Source organism: Ailuropoda melanoleuca, chromosome 5 (genome assembly GCF_002007445.2).
Source record: "Ailuropoda melanoleuca isolate Jingjing chromosome 5, ASM200744v2, whole genome shotgun sequence".
NCBI lineage: Eukaryota > Metazoa > Chordata > Mammalia > Carnivora > Ursidae > Ailuropoda > Ailuropoda melanoleuca.
In genome coordinates, this window is record NC_048222.1 from 13,197,011 (window position 1) to 13,211,287 (window position 14,277).

General features: G+C 48.9%; 1 protein-coding gene across 6 annotated transcripts in view; it reads right to left on the reverse strand.

Annotated features, from left to right (window-relative positions):
• Positions 1–6,345: 6,345 nt before the first annotated feature.
• Positions 6,346–14,277, reverse strand: part of PHACTR1 (phosphatase and actin regulator 1) — a 571,024-nt gene continuing 563,092 nt past the window's right edge. For all 6 annotated transcript variants that reach the window (XM_019796061.2, XM_019796064.2, XM_011220616.3 and 3 more), the window contains 3 exons: positions 12,648–12,788; positions 10,504–10,580; positions 6,346–9,656 (listed from right to left, as the gene is read on the reverse strand). In XM_019796061.2, coding sequence (XP_019651620.1) covers positions 9,641–9,656; positions 10,504–10,580; positions 12,648–12,788 — 234 coding nt within the window. In that variant the 3' untranslated portion in view covers positions 6,346–9,640. The remainder of the gene's footprint in view (positions 9,657–10,503; positions 10,581–12,647; positions 12,789–14,277) is intronic.

Below are 14,277 nucleotides of genomic sequence, written 5' to 3' on the forward strand. Positions count from 1 at the left end.
CTGACTGAGCCACCCAGGTGCCCCAATGGAATACCTTTTTAAATTTCTACCACTTCATTTTTAGTGTATATAGAAAGGCAACAAATTTCTGTATTTTTGTATCCTGCAATTTTACTGAATTTGTGTGCTTTTCCTTGGCTTTCTAGTTTTCGGTAGAGTCTTTAGGGTTTTCTGTATATAGTATATCATCTGCAAATAGTGACAGTTTTATTTCTTCCTTACTAATTTGGATACTTTTTATTTCTTGTCTGATTCCCTGGCTAGGACTTCTAGTACTGTGTTGAATAAAAGTGGTGAGAGTGGGTGTCCTTGTCTTTTTCCTGATCTTAGAGGAAAAGCTCTCTGTTTTTCACCATTGTGTATGATGTTAGCTGTGGGTTTGTCATATGTGGCCTTTATTGTATTGAAGTGTGTTCTCTCTAAATGCACTTTGTTGAGAGTTTTTTCTTTTTATCATGAATTGATGTTGAATTTTGTCAGATGCTTTTTCTGCATCTTTTGAGATGATCATATAATTTTTATCCTTTGTTTTGCTAATGTGGTGTATCATATTGATTGACTTACAAATATTGAGCCATGCTCGTATCCCCAGAGTAAATCCCACTTGATCATGGTGAATGATTTTTTTCATATGTTGTTTATGTGGTTTGCTAATATTTTGTTTCGGATTCTTACATCTGTGTTCATCAGGGAAGTTGGCTTATAGTTTTGTTTTTTAAACAGTGTCTTTGGTTTTGGTATCAGGGTGATCCTGGCCTTGTAGAATGTATTTGGAAGCTTTCCTTCCTCTTCTGTTTTTTGGTTTTTTTCGTTTTTAAGTAGGCTCCATGCTGGGCATGGAGCCCAACATGGGGCTTGAACTCATGACCCTGAGATCAAGACCTGAGCTTGTCAGTTGAGCATCTGACTCTCTCACCCATGTGCCCCTCCTTTCGCTTCTGGTTTTTGGAATAGAGAATAGATATTCTTTAAATGTTTTGTAGAATTCACTTGTGAATCCATCTGGTCCTGGACTTTTGTTTGGAGTTTTTAGGTTACAGTTTAATTTTGTTACTAGTAATTGTTCTATGAAGATTTCCTATTTCTTCCTCATTTGGTTTTGAAAGATTGTATATTTCTAGGAGTATATCCATTTCTTCTATCTTGTCCAATTTGTTGAAATACCATGTTTTGTTGTAGTCTCTTATAATCCTTTGTATTTGTGTAGTGTTGGTTGGTCTTTTTTCATTTCTGGTTTATTTTGGGTCCTCTCTCTTTTTTGATGAGTCTGGCTAAAGGTTTATCAATTTTATTTATCTTTCCAAAGAACCAGCTCTTGATTTCCTTGATCTTTTTTATTTTTCTAGTCTTTATTTCTGCTCTGATCTTACTTCTTCTATCTTTGGGTTTTGTTTGTTCTTTTTCTAGTTCTTTTAGGTGTAAGGTTAGATTAAGATTTTTCTTGTTTCTTGAGGTAAGCCTAGACTGCTATAAATTCCCCTCTTAGATCTGCTTTCACTGCATCCCAAGGATTTTGGACTGTTGTTTTCATTTTCATTTGTCTCCATGTATTTTATTTCCTCTTTCATGTCTTCATTGACCCACTTAGTAGCATGTTGTTTAGCCTCCATATTTGTGTTTTTTTCCAGGTTTTTTTGGTAATCAATTTCTAGTTTTATACTGTTCTGGTCGGAAAAGATGCATGATATGATTTCAATCTTCTTAAATTTACTGGGACTTGTTTTGTGACCTAACATGTGATCTGTCCTGGAGAAAGTTCCATGTACACTTGAAAAAAATGTGTTGTTCAAAGACACTCTTCCCTTATTGATTTTCTACCTGGATGGTCTGTCCATTGACATCAGTGAGGTGTTAAAGTTGTCTGCTATTACTGCATTACTGTCGTTTCTTCCTTTATGTTTGTTAATACTTGCTCTATGGATTTAGGTGCTCCGGTGTTGGGTACGTAAATGTTCACAGTTGTTGTATATCCTCTTTCTGGACTGATCCCCTTATCGTGAAATAATGCCCTTTGTCTCCTTACACTCTTTGTTTAAAGATTGCTACCTGGCTTCTTTCCCCTGCTTCCATTTGTGTAGAATGTCTTTTTCCATCCCTTTGCTTTCAGTCTGTGTGTGTCTTCAGATCCGATGTCTCTTGTAGGCAGCATATAGATGGGTCTTGTTTTTTTCATCCATTCTGCCATTCTGTGTCTTGATTGGAGCATGTAGACTATTTACATTTAAAGTAATTATTGATAGGTATTTGTTACCATTTTGTTGTCTTCTGGATGTTTTTGTAGTTCTTCTCTTGCTCTCTTGTGATTGATGATTTTCTTGTTGTTATGCTTGGTTTTCTTTGGCTTTATTTTTTGTGTATCTATTATAGGTTTTTAGTGTGTGGTTACTATAAGGTTCATGTAAACCTCACATATGGTTCACATATAGTCCTACTTCATCCTAAATATATGTCAGTCTGTAGTAAGTTGATGGTCACTTAAATTTGAATGTATTCTAAAAGAACTGTATTTTTACTCCGTCCTCCACAGTTTGTATGTGTATTTTACATTTTTTAAAACTTTGTGATTACCCTTAATTTTTTTAGTTAATTGATTTTAATACTTTTGTCTTTTAACCTTCATACTAGCTTTATAAGTGATTGCTTTGCTACCTTTACTGTGTTTGCTTTTACTCATGACATTTTTTCCTTTCACAATTTTCTTCTAATTATGGCCTTTTCTTTTCCATTTAAAGAGTTTCCTTTAAAATTTCTTATAAGGCTGGTTTAGTGATGATGAACTCCTTCAATTTTTTTTTTTTTTTTTTTTTTTTTTTTTTNTTTTTGGTCTGGGAAACTCTCCTTCAATTTTGAATGATAATATTTTTTTTTTTTTAAGCATTCGTTTCAGGGGGCTTTATTTCAGATTTCAGAGATTTTTTTTTTAAGATTTATTTATTTATTTATTTATTTATTTATTTTACAAAGAGAGAGCCAGTGAGAGAGGGAACACAAGCAAGGGGAGTGTGAGAGGGAGAAGCAGGTTTCCTGCCAAGCAGGAAGCCTGATGCGAGGCTTGATCCCAGGACCCTGGGATCATGCCCTGTGCCGAAGGCAGACACTTAACAACTGAGCCACCCAGGCACCCCTCTGAATGATAATCTTGCTGTGTAGAGTATTCTTGGTTGTAGGTTTTTTTCTTTTAGCAGTTTGAATATATCATGCCATTTGCTGCTGGCCTGCAAAGTTTCTTTCTGCTGAAAGATCAGCAGATAGTCATATAGGGCTTCCTTTGTGCGTATCTTGTTACTTCTCTCTTGCTGTTTTTAAATTTCTTTAATTTTTAATCTTTGGCATTTTAATTATTCTGTGTTGTGGTACGGACTTGCTTGTGTTCATCTTGTTTGGAACTCTCTGTGCTTCCTGAATCTGGAGGTCTGTTTCCTTCCCCACTTCAGGGAAATTTTCAGCTGTTATTCCTTCAAACAAGTTTTCTGCCCCTTTCTCTTCTCTCCTCCTTCTGGAACTCTCGTAATGCCAATGTTTGTTGGACATGTTGTCCAAGAGATCCCTTAACCTATCCTCATTTTTAAAATTCTTATTATTGCTGTTCAGCTTATGTGCTTTTCAGTACCCTGTCTTCCAGATTGCTGATCTCTTCTGCCTCCTCTAATCGATTGTTGATTCCCTCTAGTGTGTTTTTTATTTTAGTTATTGTGTTCTTCAATTCTGGTTCTTTTTCATGTTTTCTTTCTCCTTGTTGAAGTTCTCACTAAATTCATCCACTTTTCTTTCCAGTCCTGTGAGCATCTCAGTGACCATTACATCAAACTTGTTATCAGGTACATTGATTAGTTTCATTTCCTTCTCTTTTTTCTGAGGTTTTATCTTGTTCTTTTGTTTGGAGCATATTCCTCTGTCTTCTCATTTTGCTTGACTTTGTGTTTGTTTATATGAATTATGGGGAGCAGCTACTTCTCCTAAATTTGAAGAAATGGTTTTGTGTATGGTCATCCCCTGTGTAGACTATGTGTGTGCCTGGTGACTTTGGTTGGCTAGAGCAGTGATTGCCATGGGCTGGGGGGTCCCAGGACAGTGCTTGAGCTGCCCTGCTGGAATGGCCTGAGCTGAAGTGGGCATGAGTGGGGTGTCCCATGATGTTCCATGCAGGGGGGACCTAGATGGGGCAGGAGGAGCCAAGGTGGGCACAGACCAGGGGGTGCTGGGGTGCTCCATGTGGAGGGTGCCCTGGCGAACAGCTGAAGCTGCAGTGGGATGTGGGCTGAAGGGTCCCAGAGTGCTTTGGATGGGGGGTGCCCTAGCCAAGGCAGGCACAGCCCAGGCGTCCTCGGGGGCTCCATACAGGGTGTGACCTGATGGGCCGGGAGGTCCCAGGGTGTTCTGCTATAGCAGCACCGTATGTCCCTAACATCTGTGCTGCACTGCTGCTTTGTGCCATTTGGAAACCCGGGCCAGGAGCTCAGGGTAGATCTGAGCTGTAGCTATAGATATGTGGTTCATCTGAGGCCAGGGGAGTGCTAAGGACCTGAAGAGAGCCAGCTAGAGAGTGTTTCTGGTGTCAAACCTTTCCTTTTGATTAATTATCAGGTATAAGCTCATCACTGATGCGGTCCTAGAGGTGGGGTGTTGTAGAGGACAACCTAAGCATCACTGCTTGTCCGCAAGCCCCCCAGGGTGCTTTGCCCAGAGAAAGGGGGAAGGCAGGACAGCATAGGGTAGTCTGGTTGATGGCAGCTTCAGGATGAGCCCCCTCGAAGGCACATGCAAGAGGAGGCAGCGCCCACTGCCAACGAGCCCTCCAAGAGGGCCATCTAAGGCAAGGAGGGGTAGCAGGCATGCATGTCAGACTTGCGGCTGGTCTGAAGGAGAGGAATCCAAACTGTTCTCCTAAAGAATGCCCTGGCAGGACTCCTCTAAAGCTTACTCTTTCCTAAGGGCTTAGTGTCTTATAATTCAGATAAGTCCAAGTCCTAGAAAGCTGATGCCCCAAAGGCTAGCACAGGACATCTGACTGTGTTCCCATTTGCCAGGTGAGAAAGTTGAGGCCTAGAGAAGTGACTCGGCCAAATTTTTGTTGTGTTGTGACACAGCCACCGCTTGTCTGTCCTAGGATGACGAAACAGATCTGACAGACGGACACACTGGCCGCTTCTACCTATTGGGGATGGGTAGCCATGACCTTTGTTTACTTCAGAAAGGGCTCCCTCAGGATGATGGTCAGTTTTCTTCCCTCTCGCAGGGCCGAGTCTTTTCTTTAGAGGTCTGTCACTCCCCTGGGTATCTGTAGCCTGTTCAGTCGCTGAGATGTATTAAAGTCCTGTTCTGCTCTGCGGGTGAGCAGAGGGCAGCATGGGGGCGAAGCACTCATCCTGAAACCTGGAAACCTTTCTGTAGCCGCTTGCCCACTCTGCTGTCGCTACTCCTGCTCCAGGAGCCCCTCCACCGGCACAGGTGAGAGCGTGTACCCCTCTGACGCGGTGTGGCACAAGGTAACGGCCAACGGGGGCTTGTGGCCGCTGCTCAGCACGGGAACGAGCAGTGCATGTGCTCACTCCGATCTGTGGCCGCAGACTCCCAGGTGAAGGCAAAGCAGCTCCTTTTGTCCTCCCAACCCTGCTACTGAGCAGCAGGCCTTCTGGACCAGCGGCACCAGCGTGGCCTGAGCGCTAGCTAGACACGCAGAGACCGCAGGCCCACCAGACTTCCTGAGTTAACAGCTGCACGTCAGGACCTCCATCGTGATTCCTAGGAACGGCACGGGGGGCAGGACCGTGGTCGGCCCCGCTTCCCCACAGCCACCTGCTTCCACGGCCTGACCCAGCAGAAGACGGCCAGTAACCTCACCCACCTACGAGGCAGCCAGCAAGCACTGAAGCCCCTCTTGCTCCCCCCAGAATCTTCGAAAAGACAAGTTAGGACCAGAAAGTTAAGTTGCATTCTTAGCTTTCCAGGACAAATACTCAAGACTTCTCCTGGAGACAGAGGTAAGTCCTCAAAAGCAAAGTAGTTTGGGGCCTTTGCTTTGGGGCAGTGACGCCCACTGCTGCTGTACAGCCAGCTGTCTGATACCGGATATTACAGAGATGACTCGGACGGATTTAACAAGGTAATTTATATTCATTATTTCCAGATTATTCAAGGACATGTGGTTGGCTGCTACATTTTCGAAAGTCCTAGAAAGCTAATTTATGTGCAGCCATCCTTACCCCCAATAATACCTGATACATGAGGTGGTTTTCGTCTCCATAACTCCTACTGTTTGCTGATGAGCTGACCTGCCTTCCTCCCAAACCCTGTCCTCAGCCAGACTGTTTTCAGTGGGGATAAAACACACAGGAGTCAAGGAAATTTTTTTTTTTAGACTTTTTTTTTTTTTTTTGGTTTGTTTTTAAAGAAACTGCATACATCATCAGAGACAAACAATAATTTAAATACCATGCAGTTTCTGTATGTACAAAACCTAGGCCATAGAGATCCAGTTTAATTTGTATTCTATTTACATTGTCTTCCTCATACAGCCATCATCTGTTAAATTAGAACACAGGAGAGCGCTCCTATACAAAGACAAACTATATACAGACACCCGGGAAGCAACTGGAAAAAGCAACTAGTTTGGGGATTAACAGACAGATGGGAAGAAAAGTCATCTAAGGTGACCTCCACCCACCGCTGTGCACAGGGAGAGCCTGACATCCCATTCATCGAAGCACACACCACGATATTCATTCGGCAAATATAAATACACGTTCATAAGCGGGAGAAAAATAAACTCAGGTTTTTATCACATCTACCATCACGCTGTTTGGTTTCTCTAATTTGACATAAAGGCTAAAGTTTTAAAAGTCTTACAGGGCTCTGAGGGCCTTTGGAGAGGAATAGATCAATTTTGAAAGAGCAAGTAGGCCGATGGCAGTCCCTTCCATCACAGGTGGTGGGGGGAGGTTGGGGCAATGTCTGATTTTGAGAGGGAAACCTTTAGATTTGAGAAATTTCAGATTTCTCCTCTCACGCTAATCCAAATGACAAAAGGCTCCACTGGGAATGTTGCACAAGACCTTTGAGAACTGCAGCTTTTTCAGAAAAGGAATGCATTTTAAACCACCTAGCCCATTTCACCTTTTTATTTTTTTTAAATAACATCTTCCAGTTGTCCTAACAATATGGCAAAAAAGAAATTTGGATAGATTTCTATAAAGACCTCAAGATTTCACGGAAGGAAAAAGCAGAGGCCCCATGCTGTGGTCCACTGAGGGTGATGAGCCCCCTAAACTGGGCTGAGCTAGCCCACCTGGATGGTGAGTGCCATCTCGGGCATGGGAAGTTCACCCCTAATTCCTGCAACTGACTTCTCAGAAAGGGTGCTCTGCAAGAAGTGGAAATTGTGTTCCCTGCCTTCCGTGCTCACAGCGGACTGCCACAGTTGGGCACTTCGGGCAGGGTATCTGGGCTGCTGGCTGGCTGGCTGCAGGGAAACTGATTTGGACGTCACGTTCCCAGGGCCTCAGAGGCCCGAGAAGCCAGCAGAGAAGCCGCTGGCCTTCGAAGGAGGAGTCCAGGCCTCGGAAGGCGTTCTCTCTGGACTCGCTCCTGGGCCTGGGGAAGGCCCGACCATCACGCCAGAGCCCTGGGAGCCGCACGAGGCCAGCTGGGAGTTCCAGAATCCTGGCAAGGCAGGCACCTTTGCCTGGAACACACGCCTGCCGTCAAGAAGTCCAACGAAAGAGCCCGACATCTTTCGTCCTACTATTAGCACATTCAAACGTCAGTAAGCCTTTCGGGAAGACTGTGTTTACAGCCACAGTAAGATCCCGACCACGTTTTCCCTGAACAATACCTTCCCACGGCAGTTAACTATTCAGATTCCACATTCAAAGAGAAAAGCATCTAGTGACGGCGCCCTCGTGGGGCGGGGCAGCGGCGGGCTTGGCTCTGCAAAGGCTCGTGGGCACCGCCTCAAGAACTGCCCTGCGCTCCCCCCAAACCGGCACAGCTCCTGCCTTAGTGCTGGCTGGAGGGGCTGTGAAGGCCTGCAGAAATGACACGGCCTCCGTGTGGGTGTGCGTCCCCGTAGTAATGCTGCCCGCACGTTTTGGGGTGGGAACTGGAGAACTCCTTTTTGTGAAGGCCAGTCTGGCACCTTCTAACTCTCGGGCACGTGGTGGCGGGGAGCGAGCCATTACCTGGAGAAATGGCAGTAACCGTGTGACGGCTCCAGAAGGCCAGGCTGAGCAGTGGGACTGAGGGCCCTACGAGGTCTGGTAGGAAGGAAAACCGAGGAAGCTGCAAGGGGCCTCGTTAAGATAGTCGTTAGGGTTTGGGGGCTGTCCTTCCTCTCCCTGCACATCCTGTCCTTGGTGTCCCTCCGTCAAAAGAACACTGCCTTCCTGGGGTCCCAAGTGAATGGGACATGGAGACAGACCCCTTCGATCGGCCTTACCAGCACCACGAGGGAGAGGAAGGCGTCTCTCCAGCTAGGAGCGGGAAGGTACAGCGTGGGCAGGCGTGGCTGGTGTTTGCACGATTCCGGCATCTGCCGAACCCTGAAGCTCCTCCACAGAAACTCTTCAGTGCAAAGAAAGGAGACTAGAAGGCCATCGAGTGGTTCTGAGTACCAGTCCTTCCGTGACCGGACGGCCAGTCTGCCAGGGACTGATCTCTGGCTTGCATGCATTGGTCCTATACTGAGAGGCTGTTTTCAGCTTCCAGGCCTCACGGTCACCGGCCCTGGGGTGCATGGAGAAAATGAAGAACAGCAGCCAAGCAGTGTCCTTACCCCAGCCTTTCTGTCCTCAACAGGGTCCTCATGCTCAGACGCACCAACACCACAGGAGTACCACAGCAGTGGCCGTGTAAGATTCCCCATGGCATTTGGCTTTTCTGACCCACATGGGTCAATTCGTTTGAACCAAGCAAATGACCGCTTTCCCCTCCTACACCAGAGCTCCCTGGAAGGCAGCTCAGCTCCATCCGCGGGGGCAGGACAGGCGCTCGGGGCCGGCCTTCCACACCTGGAGCACACGTACGCTCAGGGCTGACGGTCAACCACAGGCTCCCCCAGAAAAGCATCCTCCCTCCTGTTCACCGTATGGACGACGGCTGAAGGGAGAGCAAGGGCAGGGGCAACCGAGGACAGTGCTCCCTCTCAGCGTCCTCCTCAGAGGCCCCTGCGCCGGACGCCACGCCTACAGCCAGTGTGTCTGGCCAAGTCTAGAAGGCCCACCTGACCATTTGCTTTGCACAGTCCATTCCAGGCCAAACCCACCGCCTTGGTTTCTTTGGACCCAGGTGACACACACTTTAGGGGAAGAGGTTCGCTGGGGCCTCAGTGAGCCTAAGGCAGGCTGGCCTGCCGGGCCCGGCTGGAGAGGCCCGGGCCGCTCCGGGCGCCGGGGAGTCTTCCGTCCGGCCCGCCGGTGCCCTCGGCGTCCGCGGCGGTGCCAGCAGCTCTGGCCGTGGAGCGGTGACCATCGGGTTTTCGCAAAGAGAATCGTGATCATGTTTCCTTTTATTTTTCTTCTTCTTTTTAAAAAAAGGCAGTTCAGAAGATTTACATCATAATGGGGAAGTGAATAAATACCAGCACTTATGGTTCTTATAAATTTATGTTTTGAAGACAGCATAGCACTCAAGAGGAATTTGACTGTTAAGGTCGGTGAAACCTAGGAAAACAAATAATTACATCAAGACCGGGGGTGCTTAAAGGTGCCAGATTCCCTGTTGCTGACGAGTGCTGGGCTGAATCGGGTTAAACCTCTGCCTGAAGGCACAGGCCCACAGCACTCCTTGTCCTCCAGCCTCACGGGATTCACCTTCGATTCTGGAGTGGCTTACTCTGGAACTGCCAGGGGGAACCCTGGACGGCCCTGCCGCTCTCTGCCTGGACGCCGCAGCCAGGGGGAGCGCCCAACCTGCGTCTCTGAGGCCAAGCCCCACAGAGCCGGTATGTCCTGGTTCTCTAAAATGGTTACTGTTTAGTACGAGTCGCAAGAATTAAGTCGACGACTCTGTCGCTAGCCAGCCATGGGACCTTCCATCAGGCCCTCAAATCTCTCTGCACTTCAATTTCTCCTAAGGTGGCCACGGGGACGCGGAATCACAGGGGTGAACCCACCTTGGAAGCGCCATGTGGATTTGGTATTTTGGCCCAGGTTTGGCTCGGCCTGACTGGTTATAAACTGTCAATGGTCTTTTCTTCTCAGCTTAAGTTTCCATAAAAACCCACTCTGGCATTATTGGTGGTCGGCACTTATCAGATCTTGAATCAGATCTTCTGTTTGGATAATTTAAACGCTAGGCTTTCAGAAGACCCTTTTAGCCTGGGCTGTAGTGCTCCCTCCCCGAGCCTCAGTCACCGCAGGGGAACTTCATGCTGACCTTTCACCTTCTCCCCCAGCACACCTGCCACACCACCTGCGACCTAGCCGTAGGCGGGAGAGTTCTCGTCTGGAAGCAAATATTACAGTGTGAGCGGGAAAAAAGGGGAAAAGAACCCCTCGATACACTAACCTTGTTAAATGTCTACTCAATTCATGAACTTCCATTTCAGTGCTTTTAAATTCATTGAGCTCCTTTCGAATGGCAGCCTGGAATGAAGAGAAGCCCGTGAGTATGCGGAAGAGGCAGACGGAGGGAGTTCACCTTTTGATTCTGTTTTCTTTGACAAAGCCATATGACAAAGTATGGAAAATGAATTCTTTCACTGGGAGGGAAAAAAATCACCCAGAACCTACTAAGAATCCCCCTCCTGCTAAAATGTAAATTGCAAATGGCGAGATCTGGCATATTGCCCGAAGTGTCGTCTTCCTCTCTTCATGGAGTGGGGGCCAGAGCCCATGCAGATCCGCCCCACACTCCTGGAGTCTTGAGGGCACATTTAAATGTCAACCTCTCATCTTCCTTAGCTTCCCACAAGCATGATGATGCCTCCAGGTGGATCCTTCTAGAAGGTGTGGGTCAAATTCCTCAATCAAAGTAAGGGAATGGGTGATCGCCCCCCCTTTGATTTATAAAGCCCTCACTCGTTTACATCTCTGTTGACTCTGAGGTGATCTATGCCATCATCAAGGCCATGGGCTAGGTGTGAAAGGCCTCCTCCTTCCAGCACTGCCCACAGGGATGAGCTGCGGTGGAGGGGAGGGCCCGGGCATCAGACTGCCAGGACTGGTGAGGAGGGAGTGGGACAGAAGTTATGGCAATGGAGAAAATCTCACTTCTTCCCCAGGGGCTGAAATTCTTTAGGTAGGATCAGCGGGGCTCCCCCCAGAGAACGCCCAAAGTGCCTGTTTATCAGCCTCGGCACCACTTCCTGTTCTGCCAAAGCAGCCTGTGAGGAACTAGAAAGTTCCCTCCCTGCCTGCTACGCACAACTTTAGCACGCGCGTGTGGAGACATGCTGTACTTTCCCTCAACTTCTGCTGATCCCCATCCTCAGTCAGCAAGCACGCTGCAGTCAATGTGAACCAAAGGCAACAAGGACCAAGGCCCCTTCCTCCATTCCCATTTACATGACACAACTGCCTGGGGACTAGGTCTTTGGGGTCTGCGTGTGTGTGTGTGTCTAGTAGACAGTGGGGCCAGTCCCTGGGGTCACTCACCACAGATGGCTGCACAGGGAAGAGAGGAGTGAGGAGGGCAGAGGCTTCCATTCATCAGGACCTATGTGGTGGACCCACCGCGTGGGAAGCCCTTCTGGAAAGTCTGCCTCTGATCCCATCATTCCCACCTAAGTGTAGCAGCTTCCCTGCGTTCACGCTCCCTGCGATTGGTCAGACCAGAGTCTCGCTGCAGATAACCTTGCGACTTTTATAAGCAAGCCACTGGCCCTGGGAATTCATGGGGTGATGGCAGGACTCTTCAAGAGAAGGTCCCCAGTGTCTCCCCAATGTCACCTGCACATTGGATGTAGTCATTAATTTAGACATTTTTTTTTTAAAGGCCCTGAGCTCTCCAGTCCCTCATGATGATTGGACTAGAGTCACAAAGGATTCTGTAGCAGAGGTTCGGCCTCCTACAGGGTCCAGCGGACGGGTAAGAACGACGTCTCCCTCCCAGCGTGGAGCCCAGTGCAGGGCCCACACCCAGTACCCCGAGATCAAGACCTGAGCTAAGAGTCAGACACCTAACCAACTGAGCCTCCCAGATGCCCCAAGAGCGATGCCTCTTTTGCCTCCCGGTATTTCCTAGAAAACAAGCTCAACTTCAGGTCATTGTTTTCCAAATGGATGAGGGGCTGGTGTAGGGAGGCAGGTTTCGCTGTCATGTCTCTGTGATGCGTCTCGTCTACCATCAGGTTATAAGAACTGCAGACACAGTGAGTTTGTCTCTTTTGGTTGTGTCAATCCTCCCGGGTGAAGGGGACAGCGTCCTCTTCCCCGAAGGTCTGCGCGGAGCCTGCAGCCCAGCGCTCGTGGACCCCTCTGGGCCCAACCTCCTGTGTTCTCTCTCCCCCTCTGCTGCGGTGCAGCCTGATTTTATGCGACTGCGTGGGGTGGGCCTTCGTGAGGGCGGTGAAGAGCCAGCTCGGCAACCTCTCTGCAGAGGAGGCCTGGGGGCGGAGGCGGGGACGCAGCGGCCCCCACCACTCAGCGCTGTTGCACCGAGGCCACCCTGCACACGGAGGCATGAGCCGCACCCCCCGGCCCCCTGCTTACTTTGTCAGCGGCGGTGAGGCGGGTCCACGGCTTGTCGGCCCTGCGGTCATAGTCCTGAGCGTCAGCCACCTCCACGTAGTCGCTGAAACGGATGAGGATCTTTCTTTCTCTAAGTTCTTCTACTGTGGGTCTTTGGCTGAGCTGCAGGGAGGGAGCGCAGGTGAGATGCCCGGCAGTCTGCGAGCTTCCAGGTGGGGACGAGGAGAGGCCGCCAACGCGTCCCAACGAGAGGGAGGGAGGGACGGCCCCCGCTGGGGAGCTAGGGCCTCTGACTCCTGGACCTGGGCCTTTTTCAGAACTCCAGGACAGACACAGTGTTACTATCCCTGCAGCTACCTACGGGCTCATCCGGATAGACAGCCAGGCTGTCTCCACCTTAACGACCGCGCAGAGCCTCCCTACGGGCCGCGAGTCCATCTGTGCGGGTGTGGATTTTCCCACACCGTGGTGTCAGGGGCACCTGACACCACGCTTTTGTCTCATTTTGGTTTTATAAGTCTGTGACCATGTGTCAAATGGAGTGTGCTCTGCAGGATGGGTCTGTAAGTCATTTTACACACGTGTGTGTGTTTTAGGAAAGGTGTATATGCAAACAACTGGCAAGTGCAGGGGGATGCACAAATGATGCAGGAGGTCCGAGGGGACCCTGCTCCTCTAGAAGTTCAGATGAAAAGACAGTCCACACGTGCAGAGTGAGGCTGGCTTTGTGCCAGGGAAGCCGGGGGACAGGCCCACGGGATGGGTCTGCGGGGAAGGGGTGCGACAGGTAGGAGGGGAGTTCATAGTGACTTAACCGCCTCCCCGTCCTAGTCACTACACCCTTCCTTTGTACTTGAACAGCACAAGGCTGACATTTCTATGATCATTTCCTGCCTCTAGGTTTATTTCTTTAGGAGGCTGTCCATTCAGGTTTAACCGATGTAATTTAAAAGCAATATTTCCTCTAAGCCCTAGACTGTATTTACTTCTATTAATAGAAAATGCAGGCAGATACAATCTCACCGCAAGGGGCTATCAAACCCACGCACACAAGGGACTCCAAAGCACCCCGGCTGTTTTTGCTCTGTTTCCTGCAGCTGCCCTAGACCCCCGGCTGCTCTGGAGTACCCCCCAGCTTGCTGCCAGCTGGCCGGCCGCGGACACAGGATGGCCCGCTGGCAACCGGCAGAGTTCAGCCAGTACTGCGAGGCTCCAGGTAAGACCAGAGCAGCCAGCAGCTCCCCGCTGGCCAGAGGTGGGGAGGTCTGGGGAGCAGAGGCCCTGCGGGCTGTGGCACCAGCCCGTTTGCCCAGATAACGTGCAGCTCCCCATCGAAGCGGTTCCAGTCTCCGCCGAGGCAGCCCTGGCTTTCCTGGGATAGGCCCTCTGGCAGCAGTGCGGGCCTGTCGCAGGAAACCACAGGTCCCCCAGGCTTTATGGGATGCTGTGAATGAAAGCGGCAGCCTGTCCTGACTCAAAAATGTATTCTCTAAAATGTGAGTTCAGGGAGCTTTTGCACTGTCATGAAAGGACATACAAACATTTACTGTTTCCATATTCCCCCCGCTATGTAAGGACTCCCACTTGAAATCCCTAGTATTTCTTAGGACTGGCAAGATTTACCACGGGGTGCTGGACAAACAGTGTGAAT